Genomic DNA, 18235 nt, shown 5'->3' with positions numbered 1-18235 from the left:
TACCTACTGTTAGAAAACACACTATAGAGAATGTCTGTCTAGTCATCCATCCCTCATTCTGCAAAGGGGAAGGGCAGGTAAAGGGAAAGGCAGGAGACTCCCCTTTAACACACACACACACACACACGGGCCAGCTGCCCTCTGAGCTGATTGGTGCATCCTGGCTAACAAGTGTAAAGAGAAGACCAACAGAAATCCTAAGCACCTCTGGAAATGATGACATGGTACCTCATCACCAGCTTTATAGGAATAGAAAAATAAATTTGTGTGCATTAAATAAATTATTAACTGTGATTCATTCACTTGATTCAGCAGTTAAAAGCTTGTACCCGTTGTTTTCTTGTGTATTGCTGGGAAGTACATGTTGAAGCACCAGAAAGCAGAAAGGAATTCTGCAGGAATTCTGTAGAGATTCGGGCTTTTTTAATATTCCAAATTCTATTTTATTCACATGTATCTGAGAGGTGGTAAGAGATATGATAAAACTGGCAAAGTGTTCATTTCTTTATGCTCCTCCTTGTCAGGGTAGGCTGGCCATATTTTCAGATGTGCTCCGCATCAGTCCTGAAATAAAGCTGTCTGACTGTACAACCAGATTATGCACAGCCAATGCAAGCAGGAGCAGCCCTGCTTCAGGGACACAGATCCTATAAATTTACACTTACGCTGACTCCAGACTGCCGTCCCCTGGTTACCTTTGATAGTCCAGGGATTTTGCACCCCTGTTTCTTCAGGCCAGCTGGCAACATACACCTATCTAGATCAAGTTAAATAAAATAAGATTTGACTGCACTGCTAATGAAAACATAGCGTGACCAATAAGGTAACTCAGAGACATCAATAGTCCAGTGTTATTTATGTTAGGTGTTACTTCAGGCTGGATTTATTTATTTTAAAAAACCCCAAACACTTAACTGAGGGGTTTTGTATGCTGTTTGTCCTGTTGCCTTCTGTTGACAGAGGTAAATGGGGCAGGACAGGAAGCATCAGTACATAACAAAAATCCCTAGAGGTTTATTTTGCTTCCAAACTTCTCTGCATTTGCTTTTAGCTTTGAACTAAACCACAAAAGCAGTAAATTTTGAAACTGTTAAAAAGAGAAGTGAGTTAGAACATTACATCTGTACAGGATTATGTTTTCAATGAGGAGAAGTGCAGGGCCTCATTAATGTTTAAAGGTCTTAAGAATAGTAGATTTTTTTTTTCTGTAAAAACAAAGAAATATACAAACCCAGCTTTTTGCAATAGTTAAAAAACACTAACATTTAGCTATAAATTAATTTAGTCTAAATTAACTATTTCAGAGACATTATCAGAGCCATCAAACCTTCTTTAATATTATTAAAATATCCAGATTTAATACCACGAAATCTCCAGTGACAGTCAGAAGCTTCTCTTTTTAATTACCCCTTTTACCATTACAGTATTTTCACATGCTTTATGCTTCTATTTAATGTTGGCTACTACATGATAAGCTCTAAGCTGGTCAACTTTCCCATATAAAGTCCAGTAGCTGTGGTGAACCTGGAGTCACAGGATTCAGCAGGCAGCTCTCCCCGACCCAGCTGACAACCTCATTATCCGTCTTCTGAAATATTTCAGCTGTGCAAGTGATACACTTATGTAACATGTACTTGAGAAAAATAAAACCATCTCTGCTTTTAAAAAGGAATGATCTGCACCTCCTTCCACCACTTAATTCTCACAATTTCTTCTTTCTCTATAAAGTGTGAACTAGAAAAATATCATGAGTGAAAAGTAGTGATGACCAGGAAAGATCAAATAGGAACAAAATGGCAGATGAGAGCAGGGGATAGTTCTACCTTAAAAAGGAGGTACCTGAAAATATTCCAGTTCTTCTCATTTAGCAACAATCATCACAGCACAGCATTTTCCATTTTACCTGGAACCACTCTCTTCACGTGAAAAGGGGAACTAGAACAATGTGTTAAACAAAAACAACGTCAATTTAGTGTTTCTGTGACCAGCAACCATAGGAACTGGAGCTGGGAATCTGGTGGTCAGTGTGTCACTCACCCACGTCCCAGTGCCCAAAATGGCTGCAGGACTTGTGCCCCCACCGCCTCATGGTCTCCATGTACAACAGTCACTTCTCTGGCATGGCAGATACAGGGGTTTCTTTGCAATGGCCAGACTTCAAGAGGTCACTCCTGTATCAAGGGTTTGTCTCCTGACTGGCTGTCCCCTCAAAACAGGAGGACCCAGTCATGCACCTCTCAGCTTTGCCCTGGGCCGTGTATTTCTAACCCACTTCCTCTCCCCAAATTGGCAAAGCCCTGAGTGTCATTGGGAGAGTCAGAACTAATAATACAACTGAGCCCATTTGATAACTCAGTGCTGCTAAAACAGGATGGTCTTCCTCCTCTAGTTTCTTCCATCTTCTTTCCCCTGCTTTGTGTCCCTCAGGCTCCACCAGCCACTCTGCTATAGCTGCAGAGATGTAGCTGCTGTGATGATGAAGATCTTTCAATGGATGGTGTCTGCAGCAGTGTGCTCAACCACATGTTTTGTGGAAGTGTGGCAGTGCTGCCACGAAAGACTAAAATCTTCAGCCAGATCTCTGCACAGTTTCTCATACATGGACCTCCTGCAGAGGTATCTAGGCACAGAAATGCCAGTGTAGACCATGATTTCATGTTACAGCTACTGATAATAACTGGAACTGCTCTTCCAAAATCTCTAATACACTGGGAGGCAAGAAGGAATGCGCTTTGGCAGGCAGAATGGGCCTGATTTAACCAACTGCTTATGTGTCACAGAAATCAATGGTGCTATTTAGGGGCTTAATTGCTTTGCTGAATCCAGGCCAAAGTGACAAAAAGCAAGATGGTTAAGCTGTAAGGCTTGGATATATATCTTAACTCTTGAACACTTAGATCCTTTATCAATACTATGATTCTCCTCAATAATTCCCAGTTGTTCAGAAAAGTTTCAAAGGAAACACATGCCGTACTTTTTGGCCCTGAGTTAGCAAACATTTTGGTGTACCATTATTCATGCAGATGGTGCCATTTTCTTAAGAACAGAAAGACACAAGTGAAGTGCCACAACAGGCTGTTTTTGCAGGTCAGAGCTGTATTTAATATCTACAGCATTTAAGCATTCCTACCAAGGTTATACAACTGCTAGAGACATCTGGACCTAATACTGAAATGTTCCTATTGCAATGTGTGTATGCATGAATATTCTTGTGCCAAAATATTTATGTAAAACTGTCTTTAAAAGAAAGAACAATAAGTTCAAGGAGTTATAATTTTTTTCACTTGTTTTTCTTTCAATAACAAACACACCTCAGACAAATAAAAATTAACAATTTCAATACCGATGTTGAAATAATGCTTTTACTCACAGATTAGTTAGAATCCATAAAGAATGGCTGCATTTGCCCTAATTAATGACCCATTTTCAGGAAAGGCTTTAATTAACATCTGACATTTAAGCAGCACTACAATGTGGTGCGCAATTATCACCTGGCCTACTTTGGTGTGATTCAAATGCTCTTGGAGAAAAGGATGCATTTTTTTCCTGAAAGTTTTATGGAACAGAGTAGCAAAAGAGGCCTAAGGAAGTGAAGGAAAGAAAGGCAGATCTTCAAAGAGATTTAGGGTGGAGTTTTCCAGTACAATTAGCCTGTCCCAGTGGCTGGCTGTCCCCTCAAAACAGGGGGACCCAGTCATGCACCTCTCAGCTTTGCCCCGGGCCATGTATTTCTAACCCACTTCCTCCCCTCAAATCGGCAAAGCCCTGAGAGCCATTGGGAGAGTCAGAACTAATAATACAACTGAGCCCATTTGATAACTCAGTGCTGCTAAAACAGGATAGTCTTCCTCCTTTAGTTTCCTCCATCTTCTTTCCCCTGCTTTGTGTCCCTCAGGCTCCACCAGCAGCAAGCCAAGCTGGTCCTTAGCCCTGGAATCAAAAGAGAAACTAAAAGTCTCCTGCCAGTTTGTGAGCTCCGCTGGCTCACCCTTGGTTCTCACACCCAGGAAGGAGAAGGAAGAAGTGTGGGACCACCACCTCTCAGTGGAAGTGGGCTGGTATTTTGTCTTGTGAAACCAGATCTTATCCTGTGTAGGATGGTACACCACACACAAGCATATTTTTGTACTGTATATATTTTCTATCAGAAAATTAGTATCTAATCAAATTACAGTGTTGGTGAAGTGAAAGGTGAGAGCACGTGGCAGGGGCCTGATGGCCCTTTTTGGTTGCACCGAGCCCACTCTTCCCATGGTGAGCTGCAACCAGACAGGACTTTGCAGAGCAAGAACACACTTCATCCTACCTGTTCAAGTTGCCCTATATGGCACGGAAACATGGAACAGTTTAGGTTGGAAAAGACCTTCGAGACCATAGAGTCATATGCTAACTTAAGTAGCTATTAATGTTTAAATACCTCAGTATTTGCTGAGTCACTGAGAGTGTGAGCAAGCACCAAGCTGTGGCCATGCTGAACCTCTCTCCTGCTCTCTGGCCTGATGAATATTTCATTATGCTTTATCAAGAGAAACAGCTTTTGGCACAGGGGCCAGGGCTCCTTTCCCTCAGCTTCCCAAGAATACACCACAGCCTCCTGATCAGAGCACCTCCCCCAGAGAAATGAGCTGGTTTGCTTTGGCAGAAGAGGGCATGGGTGACACTTCCCATGCTGTGCTACAGAGGCAGGTGTTTCTTTTACCTCATCTTCCAGACATACCTTGCTGGAGCTCGGATTCAGCTCTGCAGGAGGAGATTCTTAAATAACATGGACAGAGAACATAAAATCACACATGGCGATAGGATGGGTATGGAGCTACCTGGGAAGAGCTGAGCCCTTTGCAGACACATCCAGTGATCGAATATCGTGTGAGAAATAACCCCAGTCTCGCACACTGGCTTTGGTGCATGAAGTGGAGGACGAGCTGACATACAAGTACTGATAAGGCTGCAGTTCTGAGATACTCACGGTGACTGCCCTGTCTCCAGCCAGCCCCTGCCTAACAAATTCAAACCAAATGTAACGTGGCATGCGGGGCTGCATTTAGAAAGCTGCGGCAGCTCTGGGGTATTTCAGATATCTGCAGTGAGGACAGGAGAGACAGCTGGGGTGGTGGTCTTGTTAGCTAACCTGATATAAATTGTCTCTTCCCATGAATCACAGCTGTCAGGCACCCATGGGATTTGGGAGCCTCTAGGGTTAGGTTGTAAGGAGAAACTGAATACCACTGATTTTGGATCCAGAAATCTAAATTTTAGAAAGATTTCAGAAATTTAGGAATAGAATGCATGTGTCTGCATTTTTCTGTGGGTCTAGTCTTTGGAGTATATGTTACACCATCCTTTAGCCTGCCACATTTCCATACAGAGTTGATGATATTTGCCTCCTAAAAATTACAGTCAAGCGACCCTTTATGAACTGACTGTGGGGTTATGTGTTGGTTAGTATCCAATAATTCCTGAGACCTAAGCCCAGATCTGTCATCTATTTGTTCCATTGCTCTGAAAGGAATTTGTAAAAATAGCACCCAGAAGCTCTGTATCTATTGGAATTCAATATTTCAGTCTGGCAGCCTTGAATTTGAAAGTGAAGCATTGCTCTTTTAGCCAATACATTGTTGCCAGCTTCTGGGTCAGCGACAGGGAAGGGGCACATTCTCTATAATTCAGGTGGTGACCTGACTCTCCTAGGTCAGTACTGCTTCAGCAATGCAAGGAGAAAGTGTTGTTGAAATCAGTGGAATTATTTGCAAGAATAAGAATAAGCAACTTTTCAGGATTGTACATTTTTTCTCTCTTCTTTCTTTTTCTCTCTTATTGTTTAGTCAAATATGCAGGGACAAGTCACCGTCCTGCTGAAAGTTACAGCCTGTCTGGTCTTTAGTGTCTGTTTTTGATGATGATCCCACTCACCTGTTCATTTTCCTACAGTCCTCATTCTTCACTCTGAGTGCATCCTAGTCTTATCATCATGTCCTATATGGCACAAGGCAATGAAACCAAAAATGAGGCAAACTGGTTTACGGATCTGCCGGTCCGGTTTGTGCTACTTCCACCAAGCGCTGCTAGGTGGCAATATGTTACCTGGAAAACCACGAGCTTCCAGCCGCCGTCGCCCTCCTCTGCTTCTGACCGAACTGGGACGTGCCTGGGCATCGCTCCGCTCCGAAAGAGGACAAGGCCTTGCAGCAGGACCTGGTGAGAGCTGCTTCACTCGTTACTGAGGTTTTCCGGACACAAATGCAGGGCTGAATCCTACTGGAAAAATTCTTTGTGAACCCAAGAGGAAAATAAGAGGCAAGCCTGCCTGCTGCAATATTTCTGCTTACACTGGAAGTGCTGTAATAAGGAAATGTATCCTTCTATTGTATAAAGATAGCACTGCCTGGGACCTGAATATTTCATATTCTCGATTTTCTGAACAACACAAAGTTGAAAGTATCTGTTCAGCTTGCAAAAATTTCGTTTTTCCAAATATATGGTTAATTGAAATCCTCTACATATTCAATCATAATTTTTAATCAACTAAGCCAACTTTTGAACATCTGTATTGATAGGTGGGTTGAAAAACAGCTTTAATAGAGGTGGAGAAGATGTATTTCCAGATGCATTTTTCAGCCATGGTACAAATACTTAAAACAGACTCATCTTATGTATGTGTACTAACAAGGACACAGAGAGAAAGACTGGCTCATAGCATATCGCTTTGAATATGCAAAGCACTGAGCGATCTTCATTGAAACTATTTATTTCCCTTGATCTGGATGCTGGCATTTGTTTTTCCAAGGAAGGAAACCGAGGGCAGGGCTGTGTGTGACAATGCCACGTTATGCCAGCCTCAAGTTTACACAATTACAGTTTGATGCAAGGGTAGTTCGCTCAGCACTTTGGCCCAGCTGCCAGAGCTGGGTACAGGTGAGCGGCACCTGGAGCCGGGGAGGCACAACGGCCAGGAGCAGGACAGCGGGAAAGAGTTCCCACTTAGGCTGACAGGTAAAATAGATGGATGTGAAAATGGGGAGCCCAAGTCTCTACTTGTGGGGACGTGGACAGGGAGCTAACATCTCTTCTGCCTGCTGCGCAACACCAGCCAGAGCAAGTGGGGGCCCCGCCGCTGCAGGCTGGATCCCCCCGGCAGCGATTCGGATCCCGGCTGAGCGACCTGAGGCGAGACCGTGTCCTGAGACACCCGAGAAACAAGGATCTTTAATTACACTGACTTGGATAGAAACACAGGGCTTGGTTTTCAGAGATGGAGGCGATCGGTGCAGGAAACAACAATAATGACGACCTGCTTACGTAGTGTTTAGCAACCTAGGAGATAACAATCATCGTCTGCGGCAAACGACGCAAATTTAGGCAGAGCTCTCGGTGCTTGGGGTCACCCCTCTATGGATGTGGTATGGAGACCTTTTCTGCCAGCCCCAAGTCAGCTCCCAGGGCTCAATAAGCTTTAAATTCCCTTAGCTCGGCCCGGGACTGCCCCGATACCACTGAGCCCAGGGCGCGGGCAGGCGGCTGCGGGCCCGGCCCGGAGGCCGCAGCAGCGGTTCCCGGCGGGGCCCTTTCCCCGCCGCACCGCCCGCCTCCGCTGCTCCGCCGGCGCCGGGGCCCGGTCAGTGCCGGGGCCAGGTCAGCGCCCGGGCCCGGTCAGTGCCGGGGCCAGGTCAGTGCCCGGGCCAGGTCAGCGCCCGGGCCAGGTCAGCGCCCGGCCGCCCGCGGCTCTCTGGGGAAAAGGGGGCCTCTGCGGGGGAACGGGGCTGACGAGGGGTCCGGCGGCGGGGCGCCCTGGTCCCCGCCAGGCCTCGGGGTGCCCGGGGCAGAGGCGAGGTGGTTTCGTCCAGATGGTGCTGGAGAGGTCGCCGGTGCTTTTGCTTAGCCCTGACACCTCGGGTCTCGCTTTGGGAACAGCCGGTCACTGCCCACTTCTGCCCTGCTCGGCGCTGAGCCATGCCTCGACGGTTGAGCTAACATAAGTCATTTTGTTTAATTAAAAAAAAAAAAGTGTTAGAAAAGCTTCCTTAGGTCAGACCAGGTGCAACAGCGCACTGGTCGGGATTTTGGCATCGCACAAGGTCAGCAGCAAGAAGTGGATGCTGGGGATGGGGAAGTAGCTTCCACCCCTCGGTCCCTTGAGTCTTCACATTTTTCCCAGGGTGATACCGTGCAGGGAGGTTGCCACTGCTTTCCGAAATTCAGTGTGTGGAGCCAAGGAAGCAGGTGACAGGCAGTCCTGGTGTAGTGCTGCTAGTTCCCAGTCCTGCTAGTTCCCAGTGCTGTTACAGGGGGACAGGAGAATCGTGGACAATTCAGGATATGGTTTTGCTGATGTCGGCAGGAGCGTTTGTGGGTGATGGTGGTGGTGGTGGTAAGGAGAGCAATAGCAAAGAACAGTGTATTAAGTTGAATTCAGAACACTTCTTGATTACAAAACTTACCCTTTTCAAGGCAATCATTGGGAAAGCATCAGTATTTGTGGTTACAGCTAGAATTGAATTCATGCTTTTATGATTTAGGATTTGGTGACCAAAAGGCAAATGGTGGGTTGGTTGTGGTTGTTTCCGTTCCTGTGAAGTTGTGCATCTGCTCATCTTATAGGTCTCTAAAACATACCTAGTGGGCAATGTACTTAAAAGAGTTTTCTGTCACTGCTGCAAAAGGTCCTTTGATGACAGGTGTGAAGAGAACCTCTTCAGATCAAAGCATTGAAAAATAAAGGGCCTGAGTGCGTTTTGCAGAAGATAATGTATTCTTGCCCTCTGCTGTGAAACTCAAGATCTTTTACTCACCGTGGGACCAAAATCAAATGTTTCTAGGTAGTGTCATCTGTATTTATGGAAAAGCTTCCTTTGTCAGCTGTTTTGCATCCTTAAATGCCATTATTTTTCTGTGAACTTCAGTACGTTTCTTTACGATTTGTTTACTGTTCTTCAAAATAATTAAAATGTGATTAAAAGAGAATGTAATTGTTTAGGGACAGAGAGACAATTCACATCTAAACTCTAGCCTGCAGGGATCATTAAAAAATACAAAACTAAACAAAGAACAAGTAATTTGGAAAACCATAGCTTGCTATCCCCAGAATTTGGCTGCTCAGAAACAATGAAAATAACAAGAAAAAAAAGAGTGATAAAAGCAGAAATGAGGTGTAAATGGTCAGCCAGCTTAAAACTGAAACCACAGACAAGAGGGGCTTTTACTTACAGTGTTAAAAGATTTTTCTTTCTCTTCGTTTATTTCTATTTCACAGATACATTATTTGATCCATCTCAGTTAGTTAATTTGGACATGTTCTCACTTCTTGTTCTCTCTGCTTCTGGATGAATAAACATTGTTTCTAGTGCTAACATCTAGAAACTAGGAGGCCCAAATAATTTGCTCTCTCAACAGTAATACAGATACTAAAAACTTCTCTTTTATAATACCAGCTACTTTTAAAGCCTGTTTTTAAAGGAGTCAGAGGGCTTTTAAAGTAAATTCTTGCTGAACTGGAGGGACTGTTGATCCCATCTAATTTGTCTACAGTGCAAGTACCAGTGACAATATACTAACAATTTGAACAGGGCTCAGCAAGTTTGAGAGCCACGACATTTTGAGAAAGGCATAAGGGATCAGTCCCCTAGTTGGGGAGGCAGAATTTCCTCACCTTCTCAGCTTTGTTTAGTTTCTGTATTTGTAAATCATGTTTTGTCAGTAGGTTTTCTGCTGCTGATCCCTTAGCATGCTTAAGATCTGCTCACTGTTTGCTTTCAGCAGTGGGAAAGCCAGCTAGAGAGGTGATTGCCCTCAGCTTGCTTCATCTGGTAATTATGAGTGGGAGAACCTGTTGGACAAGGTGTTTAAGTTAACCTAACCCACGCATCGTGGAAGGAAAGTAGAGAGAGATAGATAAGTGGGTGAGGTAGATGGAGGGCTCTGTAACCTTCAGGTGAGGGGTGGTGACAAGCAACAGAGTAATCCTGTGTGTGAGTCCTCCCTACTACACGTTTCTTGTGTCTGAAGACAGGGTCTAGTGACTACTCTTCACTGTGAGACCAAGCTGGCCTCTTTTTGTTTTTGAATCTCTTCTCTTTGTCCAACACTAGAATTTTTTTCCCCCCCCCATAATCACCACCAGCCCACTGTCCCCAGTTACAGTCAGTTGCTGTTATTTTCATTTATTTTCAACCTACTTTTTTTTTGTTGTTTTTTATACAGATGGACTATTTTTGTGCTTTGTTTCTCCATCACTGTGCTTTTTCATCTGCTTTCATGCTATAGGGTCAGTTGTGCCAGCCCTCAGTAGCAGGGCACCACTTGCTTTCCATTCATTGGCCGCTGCAGGAACATCTGCTAGTCATGGTCACTGCTCCCTAGTACACGTGAATGCCTTCTAAAGTGACTGGTAAGACACCCACACAGGGTTGTCTTGTGAATCATATCATTATCATCAGTTCACATCTTCTAACCCTGCTTCCCTGTCTTTGCACTTCGGTGCTTGTCGCTGAAATTGCAGCTGCCAAAGGTCTTCATCAAGTCAGGTTTTCTTGTTCTTCCAAGACCAAGTGACCTTGATGCCTTTGGCAGTGTCACAAAAGTGCCTTTCTAATAGTTTTTTTAATGCCATTTAAATATTTTCTCATCCCTGAGATTTCTTTTGTGGATTTTGTCTGTTGAATGCCTTTATTTCTGTTATGCTTAATCTCAGTATACCTTCATCCAAACCCAGAAATTCAGCTGATGGGGTTTTTTTCCAGTATCTATATCTGCACATCACACCTGTCACATCCTGCCCCAGATGAAAGGGCATGCTTATTTCCCTGATGTATTGAAAACACATCTCTGCATCTTTTTTCCCCATTTTCTTTTTCCCTGACTTGTGTCAATAATTCAGACACCATTTTTGAACTGGAATTTTCCCTGTTCATGTATTTTAACTTGCTGTTTTAACTTGCTGTGTTGTACAGTGCTTCTTGTTTGAACGTACAGCTCCCAAGATTCAGTTCTCTGGTTTGTCTCAGTTCTTCTACCCGTCTAGAAAGTTGCTATCTACAGCCCTTACCCTTTGCTTTGGCAAGATATCTTTATGTTCTGTGACAATTGCAACTGGAAGCATTGCTGGAGGTTGCTGTTTGATGCATCATGTGTTACGAGAAAAATTTGGGTTGCAACAGAGTGGTGGTAAATGGCCAGGGCAAATACCCTTGTTCAAGATTCAGCAATTTCCCAATGAATCTGCTCAGTTAGGGAGTACTGATGTTGGTATTATCCCTATTATTACTATGTTTTATTAACATTGTGAGGTGTGAATTTTAACTAGGCAGTTACCAGAGGCTGTCGGAAGGCCTCTGATACATCTGCATGCATAAAAATACATATATTGTGAGTGTCTGCATGTAGATACATGTACTGGTCTTGCATAAGGTGTGTCATTAAATCCTTTGTACTGAAATGCTGGCATTAGATGTGTTCATATTAACCCAGTCGGCTACCCCACAGGCAAGGGTGTTACAAAACCACTTGAGTGCCAAATGGGATTTAAACTGTTGTTTGATATAAGAGGTGCAATAACTGTGGAATGAACAACTATTGATGTCCACACTGTTGGCTTCTCTCTTAGGTGACACCAGTGATATGTAAAGCTATAGCACTTAAAACATTTAAAAGATGCTAATTGACCACTTATTCCTGTACTGTCAGGTTTTTCTTTTTTTTCATTGTAGGAACTGTGCATAAACTATATTTGCTCAGATGTTAATGGGTATAGCATGTTGCCTTTTTAAAATTAGACTAAGACTCCATTTCTGTAAGTATGTATAAATAGATGTGATTATATTAAACTGAAAATCTGAAAATTTTAGTGTTAATAAATACCTCTTGGCTGGTCCTACAACATTGTAAGTATTACTGCAACATCTCTTTCTGACTGCTTTCATGCAAAATGCAAAAATAATCAATCTCAGTCATGCAATGGATTGTGGGTGTTCTGTACGGATTGAAATTTCGGATGTTGTTTGTCAGATGTCAGCAGAAATCCCTTTAGACTGAGAGAACTCTAGCTTAAATATGCTTTTCCTCAGTGGTTAGCTCAGTCAGACTGAGCTGTTAAAATAATCTTATTTTTATTTAAAAAAAGTACTGGGCACTGACTGGTACTGTAGGAGATGGTTATAAAGAAAATAATTCAAAGATTATACCTTGCATGAGTCATTAATCATGAGTCATGATCAGCAGGCAGTGGTGTCCAATTTGTTTTCTAATCCCTCACTTGCTGCTGTTCTTTATTACCATAGTGATAATATTAAAGAGCTGTTAATGCATATAACCACGCAGTTGAAAATGACAGACTCCTTTTTCATTGGAATAAAATTTCCATATCTTAAGTTTGTTTTGCTCAGTATATTTCTTGTTGTGAGAAATTCAGTAGTTATAAAAGTCATGAAAAAAGTTTAAGTCAGCAAGGGGTTAAGTTAGCAGAGCAGCCTTTTTTTCCCCCTCCTCTTTGCTTTCAAGCCAGTTGTCAGGGCTTCCTAGAGAATTCCAGCTTGTCTGTTTTCTTATGAGAATTGGGGACACTTTGTATTAATTAAAAATTGGGAGCTGATTGTTCAAGGTGCACTTTGCAAGGAAAGCCTGCACTGTCCATGTATTTAATGTTTGTTCTCTTCTGAGTGAAAACTAGTAGTTGGATGGAAAGTTTTATTGCATTAATATATGCTGAGGAATGACTACTGATGTTTCAGAGAAAAGGGAAGGCTGTCTCTCTTTTGAGAACCTGAATATAAAAAGAATCAATTAGTGGAGAAATGAGCTTTAGAAACCCATTTTCACTGTTTAAATAAAACTTTAAAGCTCTGAAAGGTGGTGGCTGAAGTGTTGCAGAATATTAGAATGTGCATAGATGGAGTGTTTGGGTGCAGCAGCAGTTGGGGAATGTTTTTTATGTAGTAATGAATCTTGTGTTCAATGAGATTTTAAACTTGATTAAATTTTGTAATTAGTTTTATTAGTTTTGCACTTCGGAAAAGTTCATCGTGACAGATCAAAGCCTTGTATGTCAATAGGATATTAAAAAATCATCTCTCTATGTTTTCCAGTGTAGATGACCTTATAATGCATAGATTTGTGTAGGCCTTACTAGTTTCTTTGTGTTGAGCTTGTGATGAGATCCTGTTGTATTGGTGGGTGCAATTTGGCAGGAGGGGTATGAATCTACTGGCATAGATGGCTCTTCACAGTTGCCTGGTATTGCTGCATATTCCTTCACATCCCATAGTGTGGTTGCTCTGCAAACTCCTCCTCCCTTTGAATGAAGACTATACCTGCACCAACAGAGGCATTTTCAAGTTTAGTGTAGGATGGTACAGCCAGTGACAAAATAAGTGTTCACCTGACAGGGCTGCTCACTTTTTTCATTAGGAGCTAATGGTGTGTGGTTTTTAATATGCATTTACTTGATCATGTGTATATAATAAATGTTTTCAAAAATGTTGAGTCTGTAAACTGTAAGATGCCCTGAACAGAGCATACAATATAGCTGTCACCAAATTCTGTCTCAGTGAATGTGTTTGTGTTCTGAGTTCACCTTGGAAAAACTTTCCAACAGCTGCTTGCCAATTTTGAAGGTATCTTGTTTCTGCCAAATATGATTCAGAAACAAAGAAGGTCTTTTCCCAGTTACCAAAAAAATGATCATATACCTTGTCTTCTGAATGGCCAAGCCCATTAAAAAGGAGGTTGGGGTAAAGGTAGGACTACTGTATCAAATTGCAAAATAACAAGCCTTTTTCCATGTCTTGTGGGGGTTCTTTTGATTCCCACTCTGATTGGTTTCTAAGATGACTTTATTTCCGGATCAGCTGTTTCCAGTTCAGGCTTTACCCAGTTTCTTTTAAGTCACTTGTAAACCACTTTCTCCTGCAGACCCTTTTCCAAAGTCAATAAATTAAGGCAGAGATGCAGATGAAGAGTAATATATGATAAGTACTTTCTTGTTATTTCCTGATCTACAGTCATAACACTGCAGAGTGGAAATAGCAGAGGAATAAGCCATGGGTATACTGGTACACAGAAATAATTTACAAGTATTATTACCTGTATAAAAGGCAAGTATGGTGCTTAATGCATAATACTGTTTCAGACTTCTCATTCTTTGGAGTACTACACAGATTCTGTGCCCAAAACAGATCAACTCAAAGTGCTACTGGGATGACTGGGAAAAGCAGATAGCAGAAAGCAGGGGCTAGGCAGACTAGTTTTAAGATGGAGTGTGACAACTGTGTTAATGGAATTAGGTGATGGGGAACAGACTTCAATGTAAGAATGATCTTCAGTTCCTAATTTTTATGTTTCTTAAGTATTTCTCGTGGGAAGGTCTTGCTCTAATACCTGCTTACAGAAAAGCAGGATATCTGGATACTGAAGGCTGTGGGATTTGATAGGATTTTTTCTCTGTTACAGGTGTGGTGTTTGGGGGTCTTGGTATTTTTTTAGAGGGAAGGGAAAAGGAGGGTTTGGAAGGTTAATACAGAGTAAATTGGTCTAGTGGAATACGTAAGTGTCTTCCTATAGTTCTTGAGCCTTCTGTGTTCTGCACACAAATACTTCTTTGGTAAATTTTATAAGGAAATATTTTAAAAGGTGCTCATATCTGGCTTATCTACTAAAATCACTTCATAAAACTCCTGTTAACTTTGTGGGGGTAGATTGAAACTGAGATTTTTTGCAAATATAGTTTGGAGTGATTTTTGTCAACAGTTATGATTGTATCACCTTTATATTAGTTTCTGCTGTCATACTTCCCTCTTTCTCAGAGGACTGGATTACAAAGGAAATTTCCTGATTTTTTTTCCCCTCACCCCCTGTATTTCCAGAAATGGCCCTTCCTCTGTGGAAGAACTTACTTCAGACTACAAAGAAAAGGATACTACAACAGAGATGGTTGTCACTGTATAATGGTGCTCATGGCTATGAGGAAGAATTGGTAAAGAAGAAACTTCAACAGTTTTCTGGTGGATCCGTCAACCTTTCCAAAGAAGACAATGGCATTGGAATACTTACTTTGAATAACCCAAAGCTAATGAATGCCTTTACAGGTATTAATTAGTCGATGGGATTGCTGGTTGGTTTTGTTTTTTCTCTTGTTCAGTTACCCATTTTGACATTTTGCCTAAAGAAAGTGAAACACTCTGCCTTTCCATGCCTTAGTTAAAAGAATAAATGTGTAAGTTTTATTCAGATATGCAGCAAATGTCCACTGTTCTGTGTAGTAACTTTGCTATAAATGTTGTAAGAATCCATGAAATTCTCAATGACTCAGGGACTGTCTTGCAGAATGTGCTTCTCCCTGTGTTGTTTAAGTGTTAGCACAATTCTGTCACTGTGCTCTTTCTTGCATCTCCTCTCATTTTGTCGTCTGGAAACATGGATGGCATTTTTGTGGGGATGAGAAGATGCCACCTCTCTTTCATAGGTGATGTAGAAAGAAAGACTGAGTTTACTTCTTGGTTCTTTAGATAAAGCCTTCCCTGTGCCTTAAACTTCTGTAGTTTGGTCTTTTCCACTCACTCAAACTGTGGCGTCCATTTCTTCTTCATTTGCCTTATGTCTTAAATATCAGTGATTGGTTAACTAAAGATCAGATGAGCTGGGTATTCTCAGCCGTTGCAGGTCAGTGATCTATTTAATGTGCTTTTACACTGGAGAATACTTAGCTATCAAAACCAAGTGCCCTATTTCATTAATCTTGTATTATGAGAGGTTTTTGTTCTTATTTGCTGTCTTTTAATTTTCTAGATTATTTCAATTTATGTCATTCTCTTCAGTTGTGAGTGGCACAGGCACAGGTTCAGGGTGTGAATCTGCCTGAGCTGGAGCTGTGCATAAGCCTTTACTGTAAGAATGTCTTTATCTGTTAACATTTTGAAATGGATACATTTGTGTCATCTTGCTAAATTCTTTGTTGCTGTTCTGTCTTCCTGCCCAGTTCTCACTGTTCCTTTGCTGTGAGCAAACATTTTGCAACACACTAGCAAAGTGTGCCCTTTGCATGAAGAATGTCAATCTACTCTTCCCACTAGTGATTGTTAGCTGAAAGGAACCTAAGAGAGCAGCAGAACTGGTGATAATGCACCTAGATGTGTCTGCATTCTCTTGTTTCCCTTAAAAAATTCAGGTATAAAATCATTACCTAACTTAGGAAGTTGTAGCTAAAAGATGTTAGGATAGAGATTGTCCTTCTGCATGCCTCCCTGTCAGTGTACTTGCTGTTATACAATCATAATTGCATTGTTGTTTCTCCTTTTTCTACAGGTTCGTTTCTGTTTTTGGCTCAAAACAGAGCTGTGCAATGTACACCTTGTAGACTGCATACTCTTGGCTTATTTGTTGTGAAAGTTGAAAGGGGCATGAGAAAGGGGATGTAACAGCAAAAGGAGAGAGCAGACTGGGGTTTTCTGCTCTATGGAGATCAGGAGTAATAAAAGTCAAATTGGTTAAATCAAACTTTCATAGAAACTTGCAAGTATGTTTTCTGTTTTCTATGTGCTTGGCAGGAGGGGCTCAGAAGTGATTGGTGGCAGTGCTGAGCAGGTGCAGCTGCCATTTAGGCAACTGATAGCTGTTCTTTGCCTATACAATGTTCTATATAATGTTAATGTGCTGCAATCATATCACACATCTCGAGTTGAGCACCCAAAATTAGCAGGCATTTTCTCTCTGGCTCAGTTAGTTGTCTGTAAAATAATCTCTTCTTGCCTTACAGGACTGCTATGAAAATAACTTATTAGTGTATGTGAATTAGATGCTCTAGTAGAAAAGAGGGGCTACAAAAACCACAGAGGAAGTTAATAGCTCTTTGTTGCAGATCTTCATTAGCATATAACAAATGAGCCATGGGATCAGACAGTTCTGTTTTTACAGCAGTGTATAGAGCCCTGTAGAGAGCTGTACTCCATTTTGCTAGGCAATAGCCACAAAAAATTGCTCTGGAAAATCCTACCCTGTCAGTTCAAGAGATACTGCTTCTTTGTGCTGTACACCTCTGCCAGAGACTTTTGTTTTTTTGGGAGGGAGAGTAGAAGCAAAGTCAGGCTGGCCCCTTTGCCACTGCAGTGAATGTTATGGCATCTTAATTTATACTGATCTTAATTTAATTTTTAGCATTACTTCTGTAAAATGCAGTTGCTGAGAAACTACCAGGAACTTAATCCCTTGCCTTCAGTTGTGTATTAAATAATGCTCTTCAAGGGGCAGGATGGGATGCTTTACCCCTGAATTGCCTCAGCAGAACCTGGTTAATTTCATCAGCCAGAGCCTATAGATACAGCCACCTCCCCATCAAATTCTGTTGATTCTGTGTCTCAGAGCTTCTGAACAGTGGCAGATGTGAATTTATATATCCATGCATGCTCCGTCTAGAAAGCTGCAAAAAATCATTAAACTGTTGAGGGGAATTCTATTTTCCAGGCATTTACTTTACATAGCAGTTTTTTATCTCAAAGGAATTGTGTTTGTTCTAAGCTTGAGCAACTCATGAAACCAAAAACAGAACAAAATTGTTGGCAATTGCTAAGGGGATATATGGAGATCGTTATGCCTTTTCTTCTGCTCTTAATTGGAATCTGATAGCCACCTGTTTGAAATGGTCTCTTTGGACACAAATGCTAATAATGTCAGTTTAAGCCTGGTAGAACCAATTTCAGCAGCCCAGCCTTTCACTGAACTAAACTTAAATGTAATTTGAAAGAAAAGAAAGCCAGCCTGTAGGAATTAGAAAATCTTGATAATAATTTTTATTTTCTAGAATTTACTTGAAAGCATTTATTCTCAGATTATAATTAAGATGCAAACAAATTATTATTCCAAGCAGATTTAATTTGGTAAAGAGCATGAGCTCAGTGGTACCAAATACTGAAAGACCAAGACTGGCAGAATGAAGATTTGCTTTAGTGTTGTGCCCTCATCATTGTATCAAACATTAGGAGCTATATCTGTTGGTAAAATAATAGTTCAGTGCTGTCAGGAATGGAAAAGATCCTCTTGCAGGAGGATAGGACAGGCTCTGGCCAGTGTCTCTTGTCCCCTGCTATTGCATGTAACAGGCTCATATGGATCCTGCATTTTTTCAGTTTGCTGGATTTTTGGCTTGGAATACTCTGTGGAAAGACTCTTCAATACCTCAGTGCTTTGCTTATTGAAAGAACCACAAACAGTGGTTGTGCCACATTTGACTCTAGCATAGCTTGGATGCCAGCCCAAA

General features: G+C 41.8%; 1 protein-coding gene and 1 long non-coding RNA gene across 7 annotated transcripts in view; one reads left to right on the top strand and one right to left on the bottom strand.

Annotated features, from left to right (window-relative positions):
• Window positions 1-3315: 3315 nt before the first annotated feature.
• Window positions 3316-6171, bottom strand: LOC116440669. The gene is made up of 3 exons (XR_004238726.1): window positions 6082-6171; window positions 5911-5973; window positions 3316-3930 (listed from the first exon to the last, which is right to left on the bottom strand). It is a non-coding gene; the product is annotated as an uncharacterized LOC116440669 (long non-coding RNA).
• The window catches only part of ECHDC1 (ethylmalonyl-CoA decarboxylase 1), a 45015-nt gene continuing 32896 nt past the window's right edge, over window positions 6117-18235 (top strand). Inside the window, exons 1-2 of one of the 6 annotated variants that reach the window (XM_032101620.1) lie at window positions 6117-6195; window positions 14850-15071. In XM_032101620.1, the coding sequence (XP_031957511.1) occupies window positions 14852-15071 (220 nt within the window). In that variant the 5' untranslated portion in view covers window positions 6117-6195; window positions 14850-14851. Of the gene's footprint in view, window positions 6196-6841; window positions 6991-7297; window positions 7398-7529; window positions 7664-14849; window positions 15072-18235 lie in introns of those variants that run through there. The other 5 variants (XM_032101621.1, XM_032101623.1, XM_032101624.1 and 2 more) reach the window with 5 other exon arrangements.

This window comes from Corvus moneduloides, chromosome 3 (assembly GCF_009650955.1).
Source record: "Corvus moneduloides isolate bCorMon1 chromosome 3, bCorMon1.pri, whole genome shotgun sequence".
Lineage (NCBI taxonomy): Eukaryota > Metazoa > Chordata > Aves > Passeriformes > Corvidae > Corvus > Corvus moneduloides.
This window is presented reverse-complemented; position numbering and strand designations above follow the sequence as displayed.